The 19,298-nt window shown below is 42.4% G+C and overlaps 1 protein-coding gene across 2 annotated transcripts in view; it reads right to left on the reverse strand.

The window, feature by feature from the left end:
* LOC311034959 (B-cell scaffold protein with ankyrin repeats-like) overlaps positions 1 to 19,298 on the reverse strand; it is a 31,021-nt gene that overhangs the window by 3,350 nt on the left and 8,373 nt on the right. The window contains exons 6-11 of one of the 2 annotated variants that reach the window (XM_084042996.1): positions 19,000 to 19,114; positions 16,054 to 16,250; positions 6,251 to 6,314; positions 5,649 to 5,894; positions 2,777 to 2,839; positions 637 to 827 (exon numbers count right to left, since the gene is read on the reverse strand). In XM_084042996.1, the coding sequence (XP_083899122.1) occupies positions 637 to 827; positions 2,777 to 2,839; positions 5,649 to 5,894; positions 6,251 to 6,314; positions 16,054 to 16,250; positions 19,000 to 19,114 (876 nt within the window). Of the gene's footprint in view, positions 1 to 621; positions 828 to 2,776; positions 2,840 to 5,648; positions 5,895 to 6,250; positions 6,315 to 16,053; positions 16,251 to 18,999; positions 19,115 to 19,298 lie in introns of both variants that reach the window. The other variant, XM_084042995.1, reaches the window with a different exon arrangement.

The raw sequence follows: 19,298 nt of genomic DNA on the forward strand, positions 1-19,298 counted from the left end.
TTCATCCTTGATTCATGAAGTTCTTGGGATTTAACCATCCTTGTGCTACCACTTAAAGCTAAGTCCTAGTTCATAAAATCCAGGGCAGCTGAGTTCACCGCCACCACACATGGGCTGTTTGTAGTGTCGAAATTATGTCATTTGAGCGTACTCCATTAACAAGTTTCTGAGTACACAACATTTGTCCAAAGATGTGTACACTTAAATATCACATATGGCTCGCTTAATTCTGGTTTTGTTGAGCACACTTCGATGGATACTGTACCATCCCGGAAGGTTGTGTCAAGTGGCGGGGGGGGGGGGGGCGGGGTGACCTGTGGCACTTCCACAGTCAGAGAGAGGGAAGAACCCTTGTGAGCTTCTTCTATCATTATGATATGATTATGTCAATGTAGAAGACAGGTCAATAACATGCTCCTCATGTCTGATTCTGTCCTTCACTCTGGGCACTGAGGTCGACGGTTCCTCCCCTTGTGTGTTAGTACACTGTCATCATGGATGTGTCAATCACACACTCGCACGCACACACACACACACACACACACACACACACACACACACACACACACACACACACACACACACACACACACACACACACACACACACACGCACATGCACAGTAGATTTTGAAACCTGCTGAATTGCATCCGTGTCCTTCTGGCCCCTCTGCCAGTCACTGAAGTGCTTCAGAGCCTGGTCCATGGTGAGAGATCCCCTCTTCACCCCCTCCTGTAGCTCAATGAGCTCCTCCAGGCCTGGGGTCTGGTTGGGCACCACCATGCTGTCATACGTGGTGGAGATACTGTGCCCTCGCTTGCGTGGTGCTGTGCAACAAGTTTCCATACAAATCAAATGAAACAGTACCTTACTTAAAGGTCCTTCGCGTATCTCAAGGATCGGTCGAGCCAGCTGACCTATCGACCTTAAGTTCAGTGCGTGCGCATATCACTGAGCTCATATACAGGGTTGCCAGATCTGCTTATTATAATTTCCCCGCAATATTTTATTTGGAAATAGCCGATCTACAAGCTCACAGTGTGTAGATCTGCTATTTTCAAATAGCTAATGTATATGTGTATAAGTGCTCATTTGGCCCATAGTCGCTTCTTTTGGGCTGGTTTTCCTAGACCTGATTGCTTGTTTCTCTCACAGAATCTGGCAACACTGCACATATATCGGCATGTCATCAGGGATCTCCATATAAGTGCATTAAAAGGACAAGGACAGGGCTACATATTCAGAGATATCCATATAACAAGACCAGGAGACCTGGTTCTGCCAGACCCGGACAGACTTTTATAAGCCGGACTTCACATGACGTGTCAGCCTGTGTATGCCCATATATGGACGAAAGGGGGACAGACTTTTATGGCTGGGGCCTAAGGGCAAAGGAGGCATGCCCATGTATGGAGACAACAGGTACAAATATGCCCATGTATGGACGAAAGGGGGACAGACTTTTATGGCTGGGGCCTAAGGACAAAGGGGGCATGCCCATGTATGGAGAAAACAGGTACAAAGCCTCATGTAAGCCAGACCCCCTGGGTCTGGCAAAAAGGGAGACAGGCAGACAGACGCAGATATCTCCGTATATGAGCTTAAAGATGGAGTGCCATGATATTTTTCAACCCTAAAACCTGATCATAAGGTATTATTATTATGTAAGGATTTTTTTCCAAAAAAAAAAGTGTACAGAAATTGTTAAAAAAAATGTTTTTATGTGGACACGCCTCCAGTTCATTAAGTATGCCTGGTTCTCACCTTAGCACCACCCACCTGTCCTAGTCCCTCCTCCTCCTCATGCCCACACCTGTTGTGTTATGATAATGAGGGGGAGGGTATGTTTTTTGGGGGCTCTGTGATGTCACTAAAGGGCTGTTTCTCTATTGGCACGTTTGACCCTCAAGATTTCAGCCTCCAGGAAGAAACTCCAAATAATCAGAGAAGACATAAAACAACATAAAACCACCACCGGGGGGGCTTAATGAAGTTCTATCAACCTCATAGACACATGAAAAACAGAAAAAGTGCAAAAACATGGCACCAGCTCTTTAAAAGACACAGACAGACAGATAGGTACAACAGGTATCGCATAACCGGAGGGGTTGTGTTACCAACGAGCATGCCTGTCTGTCTGTCTGTCTGTCTGTTTATAAATACACAAAATCTCTATGTGCGTGTCCGTGACCCGTGTGTCCCCCACATATCTGGAGAACCGTCAACTTCAAACATGGCATGTGTATCGCAGAAGACCCGAGGGAGTTGCAGAGTGGGAAGTCAGTCAGATCAGCGGTGGTCCAGAACTAGCTGTAAATGCGCAAATCTCCAAATCTGTCCATCTGTCTGTGTCCCATTTATGCCCATATAAGGAGATCCCCGATGTCATAGTACTGCACTTTAAGTACTCTGACAACAGGTACAATGGGTTTGCATAACCAGAGGGGCATGCATTCCCAATGGGCATCATTGGCCTACTATGTCCAATTTTTGAATCATGCTGTTGGACCAAGACATACTTTCAAAAACACTATAATTAGTTTAACTTTGAAGTGAAACTCCTTGTTTTTATTCCACCTCTCAGGAAATCAAACAAATAAGAACAGATTGAAAAACTATGCTCAAACACTGAAAGTGCAAACAGTTTTTTTTGCACTGTATTTGTATTTCTGTTCCTTATGTTGCCTGATGCTACCCAAAGCTTTCAGCTGGAAACAGTCAATGATAAGGCCATTGTTTCTTTCATGTTAACATACTGGCAGGCAGCCAATCTCACCTTGTTTAGTCGGGAGAGAATACAGTGTTTCAGCCTCCCCCTGTGACATCTTCTTCTGAAACACTGTAAACAACACACAGAGCTGGCATTACATTTGGTATTAACTCATAATAATCATAATAGTTATTATTAGTAATATTATTATTATTATTGATAATTATTATTATTCCATTAGTTTTGTTTTTAGTATAATTATTATTATTATTATTATAATTATTATTATTATTATTATTATATCAATGGCTTTAGGGACCCCATGGGCCTGACTTGCAAATGTTCTGCTTTGAACATGTACCTATTGATAATGGTTTGGCCCTTTGTATTTTAATACTTGCACCACAAGAGGGTGCACTAGTACACTGAATAAAATATCAACCTCTGGGCAGATTGTGAAAATGTGGATAGAATGGAGTTCTGTGAAAATGCTGTTAAACTGTCTTTGGAAATACAGTACGTTTCCAAATACTGTGAAATATGAGATCTGCAAAACAGCAAATGTTTCACTTTCCAGAGCGTTCTTCGCTTTGTCTCTGAGAGAAAGGCGATAATCTATACAGGCTACTGCTGGATTGAATCAGAGAGACGGATACACTCAGTGATGCTATTGATTGGGTAGTAAGTACTCAGAATGAAACGCTGCACTATTTCGCTGATCATAGCATTTCTCCCTTGTCAATTGAATGGTGGAATTGCCTTGAAGCAGTGGTTATACGTGACCAATAGGCCTACTCGTAAAACCCATAATATCCCCAACCCATAGAAGATTCTTCTATAAATTCCCGCTCTGCCTCAGTGAAAACAGACATATTTTCTATTTCAAATTTCACTTCTGTTTGAAACACAGCCTTTTTCCCTATTGTTGCCTGTAACCGAAAACCCTAGCGGTGGTTATGTGGCTAGATTCTAAAATGAACCTCTCTGTTCCCTGGACCACTGTTGTTGTGGATCAGAGGGATTTCCCTTGGAAGCAGTGTGGACTAGCAAACACTACGCTCATGCCTTCTGGAGGTGAGGAATATCCACCCATGTCATTTGCATGTCCAATTATTCTTAATAGGGGAGTCCTCTCATTCCAGCGTTGGGGGGATGTTCAGCAACGCAGCTCCGTCACTGTGCTTTTGGATGCGGCAGATGACAAGAGAGAACTCTTCATTATTTCCAGTTGGACAGTTCACTCCAGTAACTGGCACCTCGCCTAATCCCCAGCCCCAGCCCCAGCCCAATCTCTCCCCAATCCTCCTGCAGCCCTCGCTGCAGTATAGTGGGAGTGGATGTGCATAATGTGGTCCTTGTGTGGTTCGAAGCTCCACTGTCTCAATAGACGGAAACCTCAGAATCCCTCTCCTTTTCTCTCGTGTGCTCTGGGGACGTTGGACGATGGAAAACATGTGTAATGACTTATTCTGGCTGACTTGGCCTTAGCCTTGTCCAGATTGGTTGCAGATGGCGGCCCGGTAGTTGTTTGGGATGCAGAGAGTATGGTATATTGGGTGATTTCACCAGAGCACTCAATTTCTTTTCGCTCTGTAAGTCCCAGAGGACGGTGAGTTGGCTCAGTGGATAAGCACATGGCTCTATAAAGAACTACGTAATGGGGAGAGGGCGCCCATTGCCCTATCATAACACTTTTTTATATTATGTGTGTGTGTATAGGCTACTCTATTGTCTATGGATTACCTGTGAAAAACACTTATCATAGCTGTGTGTGTGTGTGTGTGTGTGTGTGTGTGTGTGTGTGTGTGTGTGTGTGTGTGTGTGTGTGTGTGTGTGTGTGTGTGTGTGTGTGTGTGTGTGTGTGTGTGTGTGTGTGTGTGTGTGTGTGTGTGTGTGTGTGCGTGCGTGCGTACATGTACACGTGTGTGCGACCTGTGCGTGTGTGCATGCATGCGTGTGTGTTTGTGTGTGCGTGCGCGTATGCTTTGGAGAGGGGAATAAGAGAAGTCGGAACCATATCAATGATTTATAAGCCTTAATAATACGAGTCACTTTTGGATGTTTCAGCTTCATGAATTATTCACGCTGCTGAAATTGAACAGTCAGGCACTGGGAGCCCTCGGCCGTTCAGGAAAATTGGGCCTTTCTACAGCTTCAGCCCTGTTTGCTTTACAAAGGATTATGTTATCTGATCAGTCTGTATGATGAAAGTCCCACGGCACTGCCCACCATAAACTCTGTGATGGCCTCCCGGGGTTCATTTGCAAACCAGTTGTCATCTTAATGTGAACAAGTGTCGTTCCCTTCCCTGTCACTTATGGTCCCTTCTCTGTCACTTATGGTCCCTTCCCTGTGACTTATGGTCCCTTCCCTGTCACTTTTACCCCCTCACCCCCCACCCACCCCCCTATCCACACTGTAAAATAATGAGTGTTCATTTAAACCCTTCTTAACCCATTAAAACCGGGAAAGCATCTGTGTCATTTTAGATTTTAGCGTTGGCTATTCAAAAATAGCAGATATATCTGTTATTTCTTTTTTTAATCCGTGGCCAAATACATATAATTTTGGGGGTCATTTGCACGAAAAAGAGAACTACTGATTTAGAAGGCTTTTGTAGAAATACTTTCTACAAATACTTTGGTGTAATAGACTTCTCTCACAGGGCTGCTGGGCAAAGCCGTAGCTTAGTGGATAGAGAGGCCGCCTGGTAATCACAAGGTCACTGGTTCGCCTCCTGGTCTGCCCACTGTATGTGTCGAAGTGTCCCTGAGCAAGACACTTAACCCCTAACATCTCGGGGTGGGGGTCCGAGATGCAGCCCTGAGCAGCCCGTTGCTGGGCGAAGCTGAATTTGAATTTCCCACAGGATTAATAAAGGTCTACCTTCGTACTCTTAGATCGAAGCAATCAACACTCTGCGAGAGTCCATTCTCACCTTGAGCGATGAAGGGAGTGCCCGAGGCCACCGTGACTGTGGTGGCCTCGGGTCGAGGCGTGGGCGCCGGTGGGCGGTTGGCAATAAGCGTAGCACTGCTGGAGGTCAGGATGGTGTCGTACTCCTCATCATTTACCCCGAGTGGTGCATAGAGATCCTCCTCTTCCTCCTCCTCCTCTCCCTCTTCGTCGCTCGCTTTCCCCTCTTCATGCTCCTCTCTCTGGACGTCTGAGTTCGGGGGGTTGCCTGATGTGGAAGTAATGCACACAAACCGATTACTGCAGTATCGCCAGCGGCATCTCTGACCCATTGAGATATGGTGTGGTGTTGTTATTGTCCAGCGACATAATAGAGAGAGAGCCACGGTTTACACGGCGCGGGGTCAGAGGCGAGCAAGCGACGCAGGGTGTCATGTTTCATTCTAGCTGAGATCGGCGTGATAAAGCCCTGCTGCGTTGCTGCTTTCGGAGGCATCATGTCATCAGAGACGTTTGATGGCATGCTCCCCCCGAAGGGAGGGTGGGTTATGGGAAATGAATGACAAACAAAGAAAATCTGGCCTAATGAGATATTGAAAAGAATAGCATCGTTCTCCCACTCACCCGCGGTGCCCATCAGTTCATACACACTGGTGTCTCCGTGGTCCTCGTCTGAGTAAGACATATTCTGCAACAACAGACAGTGAAGATGTTTTTACGACTCTTCCGGCCCACAGAAAAACAACTTAGAGGTACTTCTCATCGAAATTACATCTGTAATATAGGCTTCCTTGGCCGTGGGCCTGGGTGATTACATTACTTTGCAGTGGAGGGTTTTTTGTTTTACCCTGACATTAACTCACAGGTGATAAATCATGATAGTGGCTGGGTTGTGGCTGCAGTGTTTTTTGGCAATGCCAGTCATCTCTCCCAGGCTTGGTTTAAGTCACTGTGTCATTTCTGTCTTTAAGAAAATACATTGTCTCAGCTTCAAATGAAAAGTAACGCTAATTACATTTCGGGTTAGTTGGGTCAAATCACATTTATTGTTGTTGTTGATGTTGTTGTTGTTGTTGTAAACTTTCGTAATTTATTTACTCTGTTCTTGTGTACTGCTTTTCCTATCTGCAGTCCAAAGCCTTTCAGAGAGGAAACCATGAAAGGAGAGAGTATCCTCCCTCCTTAATGCAATCCATTGAAAACGAATGCAAGATTTTATTATTAATTCATGCACAGATTAGCACTGCAGGTTCACTATTCAACTCCAGAGACCACATTATTATACATTAGTAGCTATTCAATTCATACATTCCTCCTAATAAAATAATAATAATAATAATAATTATTATTATTATTATTACCCTTATTATTATTATTATTATTATTATTATTATTATTGTTATTTTATACAGACAAGGATGTCTGTATGGAAGAATCAAATGAATAGACTGTAACACAATACCCTTGAGTTACATTCACTTCCAATGGCTCAGAAGAGCTCATTATTTTACTTGTGTATTAATTGAGTGCAACAGTAGCTCAACGAAGATGAAACTAGGACTTCTACAGTGACTTCAATCTGTATGTCAACCATGTGGTAGAAGCATTCCCTATGCTAGAAGCATACCCTACGGTTTAGTTTTCACAGTATAATAGTGTTTTGCAGAGGCGAGACATGTCAACGCAAAGCATTTCCTCTGGAATAGGGATGTTGTGGAGAGGCCCTGTTTGCTAATCACATACCGGGCCGGGGGACGGAGATTGGCATGATCAGAGTAATCACGAAATCACAGACAATCTTCCCCTTTCCGCTCAAACATGTCATTTGGTCGACAACCGAGGACCCAGTTTTGGATTGATTTGTGAGCTTTGTCTGTGATTAGTCATTTGTTTGTCTCGCCTGGTTTTACCAAAGCCTTCAGTCACTTTTTCATCATGCTGTTATTGTTGGAGGGTGCAGCCCTCTTCACTCATTTTTTGAAATGAACATTAGATCATATTTCATATAAGCCTCTTATTGAATCATTAATTTAAGGTTTCATATATTCCCATTGTATACAACTTCTGTTGTGAGCAGGGCAAAAGATAGAGCTCACTTGTACATTCCTAGTAACTTCCCATGGCTCATGAGACCTTTGTCCGTGATTAGTAATTGATTTGAGAGTGACGGATTATTACACTGGTGTCTTTCATCTGCCACCACCACCAGTAATCTACTTTCCAAGATGATTTAGCTCATATGAGAAACTGTCTGAAGAGAGAGGAGCAGGCCGGCTTGATCTCTTTCTAATCTATAGAACAGAAAATGTGCAGAGATTACTTCAAAGCACATAGCTCCCTACTGTGCCCTACATCTGAAATCAAACAAGTTGCATGTTGCACTGTGCGTTTCAGTTCACACTCAGTTCGTATTTGTCTGTCAGACGCCACCTGTCGCAGGTTGTGATTCGTTAAAAGGAAAAAAGATAATAGCAACAAAAAAACATCCTACTGTATAATAAAATGTGAGTTGGTATAAATGGAGCACATCATTAATCCTCCTGCCATGGTTACGGATTCACGCTGGGCCGGGATCAACCACGTTTAACCACATGAACCCTAGCATGCCTTTTATAATGCATTAAGACCTGAGGCCGATTCTACAAATGTCTTCTAAAGCCTAACAGTTTTCTGAAAAAAAAAAAAGTTTTGATTTTTTTTAAAATATTTTTGAAACATTTTAACGAAATGAATCTTGTATGGGTGACCGGTGGCATAAAAGCCACGATTTTGTAACCCATTTTTCACCCAGTGCCAATGCCTAAGCTTGTAATTCTGGGCGCTACTCTCCCTCTGCCAGCCTGGGGAGAGCCACGAACTGAGCTCATGCTTCCTTCAACGCATGAGGAGTGATTAGGCCGCTTCTTATCACCTGACGAGTTTCCCCCAGTAGGACGTAGTGCGTAGAAGGAACATGTTATTCCAACCACATCCTTTCCTCTCCATCAGGCGCCCCGGCTGACCAGGGGGAGGCAGTATAGAGACCAGGATTACTGCATGTTTTTGTGAGGGCACCTACCCTAGGGGACACGGGGAGAACATGCAAACTTCACACAGAGAGGCCCTTTTGCCAACCCCACCTAGTATGGGCACTGATTACGCGGAGGAGAGAACACGCCCCCAGCGCCCACAGCGTCCCCGGCGGGAATCAAACCCAAGTCCTTCTAGCTGTGAGGCGACATCGCTACCGACTGCGCCACCGTGCCCCCTCAGAAATACTTTTTAGATGGGGGTCCGCAGCCAAATACATATTTCTTGACATGAAAGCCTTTGAGAACCACTGCATTAGATCATTCGTATAAGCCTCTTATAGTTTTTTTAAGGATTTAAAACCGGGAAAGCATCTGTGTCATTTTAGATTTTTGCCTTGGCCATTCAGAAATAGCAGATCTACCAGCTCGTGACGCGCTGTGAGCTTGTACATCTGCTATTTTTTAACATTTTTGAAAAAATCTTGAAAGTGATTTAGAAGGCATTCGTAGAATCGGCCTCAGGTCTTAATGGGGATTCATATATTCCCATTGTGTACGACTTCTATTGTGAGCAGGATGAAAGATATAGCTCACTTTTTGCAGAGGATCTTCTCATAGGCAGTCACTCAGTGTGCCGTTTCTTAGCAACACAGCCACTCATGACTCAATTACATTATTACAATATTCCTGGTACTGCAAATTACTTCCCGGACCCCGCAGGTTCCCAACCTGGGGTCTGTGCCCCGAAGATCACATCCAAAATGTTTGAACATGTTGGGGTGTCTTTTCGCTACATATATATATATATACACACTATTATATATATATATATATATATATATATATATATATATATATATATATATATATATATATATATATATATATATATATATATATATATATATATATATGTGTAGCTGAGAAAATACAAGAGTGTGTGTGCATGCGCACATGGGGTTCGCAGCTTGTGTCAGATGTAAGAAGTGTGGACTCCAACAGTTGAGGGTCATTGGAGCCGCTGCCGGTCATCAAATTATTGGCTTAGGAATGCGACAAAAACAAGCAAATATCCATGAATCCATGGGGTGACTAATCGATAGGAAAAAAGTCATTTTGGGGGTGAACTATCCCTTTAAGTGCACCCCGGCATTAGCATCGAATTGTAATACTTACTGGTGTTGAACTTTAGCATTATCTGTCAGTCATTTTTGCAGGTGATTCCTCATATGGAAGATGTAGGAGTGTGTGGGGGGGGGATTAATTTGCAAATGTTTTAGCAGGTGCAGTTCTTAAACTAAAACCAGAACGTCTGGTGCATTCTGAAAAAAAAAAAAAAAAATCCCTCCATCACTATTGCCGCACAGCGGTCCAAAGAAAACTGCCAGAGCGTTAGTCAAACATTATTTTGTCAGTGGGAGAACAAATTAAACTCATTTGGGTGTACAGGAAGCCCTGGATATCTGTATGATATGCTGTTGAGCCAGTTGAATCACAGACTGGTTATCCCAGGCTCTGGGTATGTTTGCCAGCAAGCAAGCATGAGCCATCTGTGGTTTCAATCTTTGCAAGTCATGTACTCCACAATAGGGTACAAAGTAAGATTTTTTTTTATGTAGGCCTGCTGGAGATTGTTTTTTTCCTACTTGAAACTCAACCCATCACATTTCATTCTCTAGTGGTTCTGCGGTGCCTGGTTTATACGTACGTTGTGTATTGTGTCGTGCATCACAAATACATCTAAAAGCTCAAACGTTTCGCGGTGCGACGAGTTGTGAGCTTTTAGATCCGGCACATTAAAGGAGTAGCTCACCCAAAAAACGACTTATTTTCTGTCAATTACAGTACACACCCTATGAAGCCTTGAATTCATGGAGATTTTTTTGTTTTTGTCGCATTCCTAAGCCAATAATTTGATGACCGGGTGGCTGCTCAGTAGGAGACTCAAAAGAGACTCCTTGAGTCTCCGCCGGTCATCAAATTATTGGCTTAGGAATGTGACAAAAACAAAAAAATTGCCATGAATTCAAGGCTTCATGGGGTGTGTAATTGATAGAAAATAAGTCAATTTTTTGGTGAACTAATCCTTTAAGTAAAAATCAGGCCTAAGGGCAAGGGATAGCATCAATGAGCGGTCGACTCAATAGGCTGACAAACCTCCCCACAGTCTGGAAAACTATTATTAATCAGTAAAGCAGGATTTTCTCTTTGTTGCTATAGCAAGAGTCGTGGTTCTAAAAATCCATTACAGTTATGAAAACATTATACAATAGGTTCATGTAGATCTGAGATAATCTTTCAAAAAGCCTGCTCCACAATAACTGTTTTACCAGGGGAAATAGTCAGTTTACTGACTTGCCTTCAGAGCTAAGATGACTGTATCATTCAAATATTAAACAAATCACAAGACCTGGCACAATCTGGTCATTGTACAGCAGATACGCAAATAAACATGGCATGCAAATGGCTTAGCTAGAATTGGTGGCCGACTATTGTTGGGTTCAATGCAGGGAGCAAATATGGCTGCATTTGGTTATTAAAAGAAAAGATTTAATACACAAGACATTCGTAGCTGTTTAGCCTGTTTTTGTCAAATCTTCTACCGTAATCTAAGGCTTGCAGTTGCCTGGCAACTCCCAATTAAATGTACAGAACAGTAAAGATGAGACAAATTGAGAGTAATACCATCTAAACACAATGCCTCTCTTGAGGAACTGAAAATAATTATTTATGTATGTTAAGTTCAGTCAGATAAATGTAGAACTATTCCACATTTCTACTGTGCATGACAACTTCCCAGTAATGAATAATCAGTTTGAATTATAGTCTATAATTCTACCATCTAAACTTAGGGGTTGTCTGAGGTTTCTTTTTAGTTTGCTTTGCTTTTCACTTTACTATACTCACTTTCCATTAAACTTCAAAACACAGCTTTCCGGTTAGATGCAGTTCACAGCTAATTAGCAACGTCGTGGTCGGTCAGTAGGCTCTGTGAGTGATTCGGCCAGTGGATGGAATGTCGTCTCAGCCCTGATCCTACAGACACAATTATCGCGTCCAGGGAAGCAATCCGTCTTGGATTTATTGACAGCTTGTTGCTCCACCAATGGCCCTAAACTACTGCTCCATCATATAGGTTGATTAATTGGAGGTAAGGGGGGCAACATAATGTGTTAATGAAACTGCCCAACTAATTGAGCTCAAACAAAGCCACAGTTATAGCATCTCAGCCCTCTTATCCCAAATGCACAGTTACATAGGGAATACAGCATATGCATATCTGCTGTAAAATGAATACAAAATATGACAGTTTTCATATTTTTATTTAGTTGTCAAGACTCATTTTAATCAACCCCCTCACAAAACCACAAAGAAGTGTTCTTTCCTGCTGGTGCATGTCGATTCTGTGTGACATGTTACGTCCACAGCCTTGTGTGTAATTCCCCGAGGGAGAGACCTCTGATTGTCTTCAATGTTACCCTGTCAGTTTACACCAGTCAACGAAGGCTCACAGTGCGCACGTCGACTCACTGGAGCAATCCGATCAAACCTCGCTCCATCTGTAATCGTTCACAATTAGCAGCGTTGCTAGGGGGATGAATATATTCACAACAGCTGTTCGTACGTGTCTAAATTTCCCTTGAGGGGGGAAACTCTCCGTAGGCCTTTCCAAGACATCAGAGAAATCACAGCTCTTTTTTGTTAAGCGAAAAAGTCGACTGGTATTGTTAACCAGAGACAGTGGGGGTTAATGACAGCAAAGCTTGAGGAGCTTAACTCATCTTTGAACACCTTGGTAGTAGCATCCTCTGCCCCCCGCCCACCCCCCTCCTTTCACTGTAAATTTGCCATTTAATGCTACTGAGTTTTCTACCGATGTGTTTTGTATTGTATTGTATGTATTATTGCTGATGAATTGAGAACAATGGACAACATTAGAAACGAGGCTTTTTGTGTTTTCCTTTTAGCATAACCTTTGACTGTACTACTGTTAACAAACTTGTTGATAAAGTATTCAATCAATCAATCAAACATAACCATCACTTAGCCATAAATAAAGGTGTTGGTCGACAAAATAATTGGGTGTAGGCTATGTATGAATTGATGAATTACATTAGGCAACATTATATTGACTGCATCACTAAGCTGAATGACTGCTGATTACTGGGATGGAATTAGAATTGCACAGAGCATTATGATTACAGTGTCCTCTAGCTTTGTCAAATGAACAACGGGAGCAAGGATATCTATAGTTAATTTGGACAGCTGTCATTAGTGGGCATAACACCCAGCACTTCTGTTACTTATTGTACTGCCTGGCGGAGGTTCTCTCCATAATGGCATCAGAAAATGGCCACCATTACACACACACAAAATAAACAGTAGCATAACATAATAATTATATGAAAGCTTTAGTTACTAGTTACTTTGTAGATTCTGATTATTATTACAAAACACACTAACCACTTCAGCAGCGGCAGCCCTATATATATTTCGGCCATTTGAAAATAGCCGATCTACAAGCTCACAATGCGTCACGATGCAACGCATTGTGAGCTTGTAGATCGGCTATTTTCAAAAGATTTGTTTTGCACTTTGAAGTTGTGAAATGGGACATTCTGCACAATTAGTACTTTTACTTTTGATACTTTAAGTATATTTTGATGCCGAAACTTTTATACTTTTACTCAAGTACATTTTGAATATGGGACTTCTACTTGTAACAAATCTGCATTGCAGTATAGTATACTTTTACTTAAGTAAAACATGTGAGTACTTCTTCCATAACTGGTATGCAGAATGCAGATGACCCACACTTGCACTCCAGAGTCCAGACCCCACTGTCGTGCATGCATGAACAGACACTGGCCTCGCTGTCTCTGGTGGCAGGCCATCGGGGGCTGTAGCATTTACAAGAGGAGAAGGGGAGGGGGGGACTAACCATACAGTACATCCACTGGCTATGTTCTGAGCTGAAGTGTAGATGGATGCTGTTGTTAGAGGTACTAGTAGAGAGTAATCTCTCAGCAGCACCACTGCCTTAAAACATGTAGTGTTGTTGTTAGTGGGAATAAACACAGAAGCACCCTGGAGGAAGTGAACTAAGAAAGGGGAGGAGTCAAACCAAGTTCCTGTTTTACACAAAAAAGGTGGTGATGCCAGGCAAAAAAAAACATCCTTTTTTTTTACCAGATTGAAGGTAGAGTTAAGTAAAACTAAACTGAAAACTACAGGTTGATGATGGATTCATTGAAAACACCCGTCCTTGGTTCTGGTGACTCACCCTGCCCTCCTAATACGTGAGGTGGCCATGTTTTTTCGATTACTTTTTAAATCTATTTATTTAAAAAAAAAAATATTATATTTTATTTTTTTCATTTTCCAAAAAATATATAAAAAATAAATGAAAACAAATAATTGAAAAAACACGGGCCCCTCACATATTAGGAGGGCAGTATGAGTCACCAGAACCAAGGACGGGTGTTTTTGATGAATCTCACACCAAAGATTGTTTTGAAAGTGAAATATCCCTTTAAGGTGGCATCTTTCACAAGGAGAATGGCCTCCAAACTCGGAATCACAGATTTCTCTGCCTAGCCTCCACCCACTTCACCTCTATCTAATGGCCCTGGGTATTATTGATGGAACAAGGTCTCCATCACGTACACTGTGTTCCTTCCAACAAGTGCAACAGTCCAAGATTCCTCACATATGAGAACCCCCGCTGTGAATGGTTTACTCCTCTACTTCATTTGTATGTAGCTGGGCCACTGCAGTATCACACAAGCACACTGTCTCACACGCACGCACGCACGCACGCACGCACGCACGCACGCACGCACGCACGCACACAATGTCAGTGTGAGATCTTTATGCTGAAGGTCTACTCAAAAGGAAAGAGATTGGGTTCCACATGAAAATAAAAGATGTATTAGAACATTTGACTGTCAGCTTGGCAGGCAGAACCATTTCATTCCCTGAACATTAGTGTGCCTCTGAGACATGGACGCAGGCCAGAGGTTCAAAAGCATGTATTTCTGCCATACGAATAAATAATAATAAATCACATTCTTTTCAACTTTCACCAATGTGGTTAGCTCCCGCCATTTATCATTGAAGAAAGGCTCTTGGTCTTGACCAGTTAAACCACTTTGTTGCCTGGAGTCCCCCAGGGGTCTATACTTGGCCCGCTCCTTTTTCCCCTGCTGTACACCAAATCCCTTTGCCGGTAATAGCCGATCTACAAGCTCACACAATGTCGCATAGCAACGCGTTGTGAGCTTGTACTGTAGATCTGCTATATTAGGTTTGCCAATTGTATAAGCAGTTTTAACAGTGCGGGCAGAGAGTTGGCTGAGAACATGGCAGGTGGTGCTGGGATGATAGTCATGTTGTTTGACAGTTCATGACATCAGACAGTCCCTTCTATTTCTCTGCCGGCGTTTGTTGACCGACACAGAGGAAGTACGCTGTTGGCAGCTGATCCAGGACAACCTGTGGAATATTCTTGGGCTGACGGACATTTGCCTAGTTGTTATGTAGCCATTCTGTGAACTGTCTGAGGATGCAAACAGTTTTTCACTGTGTGTTCTGATTCCTTTGTGCCCCGGGTAAATGACGCTGTGGCCTCAGCCGAGAATTCTACCACACTATCAGACACGACTGTGTTTGGTGGCCGACCTGCGCCCATGTTTGACACAGCTACAGCGCTCACAATGTCAGTTCAGTCGGCCTTGTAACTTTAGCTGCCCTTTAATTCTATGGGCTGATATGGATTTAGCCTGCATTCAATTCATACAACCCCGGCCTTGTCTGTCTGTCTGTCTGTCTGACTGACACACACACACACACACACACACACACACACACACACACACACACACACACACACACACACACACACACACACACACACACACACACACACACACACACACAGAGAACCTTCAAAACACAAAAAAAGACTTCAAACACAGCGTTCAAGCTCACAACATGTCGCGAAGCTTGTAGACAGACGGGTACAACGGGTGCTCTGGCAACGGGTAATACATAACTGGGTGGGGCATTATGCATTCCCAACTTGCATCGTTCCTGACTTGTATTTGTTCCCGAGTATGCCGGTGCTTCTTCTATCAAAAGTAGCAGATTTGCAAGCTCAATCTGAGCTTGTCAATCTGCTACTTTTGCTATTTTTGAATTTTAATCAGTTTTGGACATATGAGGTTTCCACCCGACAGAGACAATATATATAAAACAAAAATTTCAACACCACATATACTGTAGGAAGGGCAAAAACATAGTATATGCTATTAATTATATTTTGATACCTGAAATATACCGTATCTATTTTGCTGTATATGCAGAGACCTGCATAGAGAGATCCAGATAACTGCATGAGGAACAACAAATGCTTACCAGAGTTTCTTTCAGCAGGGTGTGAAGCTCGGTGTGGCCGTGACTCTGGGCAATCTCAATGGGTGTCTGTCCATGGCGGTCAGCCGTGCACAGTGCTTGTTTAGCACCCGGACACTGCAGGAGCAGACTAGACACATTCTTAAGGCCTCTCTGGGCAGCAAAGTGGAGGAGAGAAGGGACATCCTCAAGATGTAGCTCTGCCAAGGACAGTGTTTGGACAGATTAGTGAAAGCATTTTTGTATGTTATCGCTGGTAAACTACAATTTAGAAATTTCTGAAAATTGAATACATTATTCAGAATTTAGAATACAATTTGCAGAATATAGAATATATTGTTCAGAATTCAGAATACATGTTACAATGTAGTGCCACTATATTGACACTTGACAACATATACTGTACAAACTTACTGACAATGGGCGTTTAGTACATTGATATAAAATAAACAATTATACGCCACTTGATAGATAAATTATTAATATTCTATTACAATTAGACAGCATACAGCAGGTCTTCACACTGTAATAAAATACTAAATGTATGTTGAGTTTAATTTGTATTTACAGTACTCTATTGACTGTACTAAACGTGAGGTCTTTGTTAGTATGTTTTATGAGTGTATGTCAATACCATGTCACAAGTGAAATATCTGCTATTTTACAGGTATTTAAATATATATATATATATATATACTGTAGCTTATTCTATATTCTTTCAGAATTTAGAGTTCTAAATTAAAAAATATATATTTGGAATTCTAAATTCTGACAAATGTATTTTTAGCGGTGCTAGCCGCTCTATACCTTTAGGTATAGAGCGGATATTAGCCCTCTATGCCTGGCTTTTGCGTCAACGTTCTGATTGGTCAGCCTCGCCAACGTTCTGATTGGTCAGGTGCGCCAACGTTCTGATTGGTCAGGTGCGTCAACGTTCTGATTGGTCAGGTGCGCCAACGTTCTGATTGGTCACTATTCATGACATCACTATGTTACTATTCATGACATCACTATGATGTCATGATTGGTCAGGTGCGCCAACGTTCTGATTGGTCAGGTGCGTCAACGTTCTGATTGGTCAGGTGCGCCAACGTTCTGATTGGTCACTATTCATGACATCACTATGTTACTATTCATGACATCACTATGATGTCATGAATATAGAATTAGATGTCTATATAAACAATGACTAAATAAACAATGAGTAATATCTAGAAATATCTAATAATTTCATTTTATTATTCATTTGGCTAAAGTCTCCTTCTAGGTAAGTTATTTAAAGTTAGATCCTCAATTTAACTTTATCTGTCCAAGATTCTTCCAATGGAAGCCTTGAAATAAATTGACAGAGATTTAATATTGTTTCTCTAGTAGAAACAAATATCTATGACAAAATATATCAAAGGCGCCGCTACCTTCACACAGGTGTGATTTTTTGATTCAGTTAGATATTTTCTGACTTAATACAATTTATATATCCCCAGACTTAAGTTGTGCTCTTTCGCACCATGACACCGACGCACACCGAAAATAGCAGACCTACAAGCTCGCAACGGGTCGCATCCGTGACGCGTTGTGAGCTTATAGGTCAGCTATTTCCAGTGTGTGACTCTGTCATGCAACGAAGTATGAATCAGGCTTTTACTTTAAGTTGTCCGAGCTCTGCATGAGCCATTAACTCGTTATAAAGCACATTAAAAAAAGGTGCTGAAGAAAGGTAACTCTGAGGTGGCATGTTGACCTCCTTTTCCTGAAAACATCTCCCGATGCCGTCTCTTTATCAGAGTCAAGAGTCATTCTCGTGGGCTGATGAAGCTGTCAGTTCCCCGCATAATGAGCCAAGAATTGATAGAAATCTTTATCCGTGATGCGAGAGAAAGAGACTCAAACTGTGAACGCCATGTTCTACCAGTGACATGGTATAATGAGAGGTTAGGTTTAGCATAATGAACATAATGGAAACACTGCGTCCAGTTTATTACTGCTTCTTTATTTCTTTTATTATCCTCCGTCCATAGACTTAGATGTTAAGTTATTCCTTTGTGGATCCAGAGAAAATGGAGGTAATGGGTGAATCATTAAAGCGGGAATGTAATGTGACAGCAAATGTCACGGGGCGGCTCGGCATTGGCTCAGGAGATAGATCGGCCGTCTTGGAATCCAAAGGTTCCCCGGCTCGATCCCCGGCTACTATTGACTGCGTGTCAAAGTGTCCTTGAGCAAGTCACTTAACCCCTAACTGCAGCCGATGAGCAGGCTGCTGGTGCCTTCCTCCGCCTCAATTTGTGAATGGGTTTGTGAATGTGAAATGCATTGTAAAGCGCTTGAAGGATCAGAAACACTGCTATACAGTATAAAATGCAGTCCATTTACCGTTACCATCCTGTAATGACATTGGCTAATGGGAGGAACCATATAAGGAGTTCCCAATGCAGCTACGCCCAAAAATGGAGTGTGTTATCTAAACCTAAATGTGTCGTCATGGCATCAGGCGTAAACAAATCAGTCGGCTCCATATATGGGCACTAAAGGGGGTATGACATAAGGGATCTCCATTTATGGGCATAAAAGGGACAAGGACTGACAGATACAGAGATCTCTATATATGGGCATATTCGTCGGATCGGTGGTGCGACGTAGGTGTAAGGGCCGCGTATAGACCTTAACTCTAGTTTACCCATAAGCGTACTGCTGTGTTCACTGTTTTTATACATCAGTGATTATTGATTCTGCATGAATTTGGCATGTATTACAGGTTTCATCACATGAAAACATTCAAACATTCAAGGATATGGTCCATGATTTGTGTGACTGGGGAGTTAGAGTCAGGGGGAGTTAGAGACAGAGGTATATTGAGTTAGTGGAAGTGAATATGAAATATACTCTATATCCTGATATTGTATGTTAGAATTCAGAATTCACCTGAAGTTATTGGTGACAAAAAGCTACCTCTTTCAAGTGTGTTATCAGATTGCAGTCCTTGAAACCCCCCTGAAGGCATTCTCTCCAGTAAGATGGAGCCCAGCCTCTGGTCCAGCTTCTCCACAGAGGACACCTGCAGAGCCTGACAGGGTGAGAGAATGTGATTTCACGGCATGGCTGAAGACCAAGCTGTCTAAAACAGTGGTTCTCAACCTTTTCAGGCCGTGACCCCCCAAAATAATCGTATTTGAACTGAGGGCCCCCCACCATTAGCGTCCCCAGGAATTACATTTAGGGCAGGCAAGATTTTTTTTGCCCCCCCCCCC

The sequence above is a fragment of the Gymnoscopelus microlampas genome (genome assembly GCF_963454915.1).
Source record: "Gymnoscopelus microlampas genome assembly, chromosome: 19".
Taxonomy (NCBI): domain Eukaryota; kingdom Metazoa; phylum Chordata; class Actinopteri; order Myctophiformes; family Myctophidae; genus Gymnoscopelus; species Gymnoscopelus microlampas.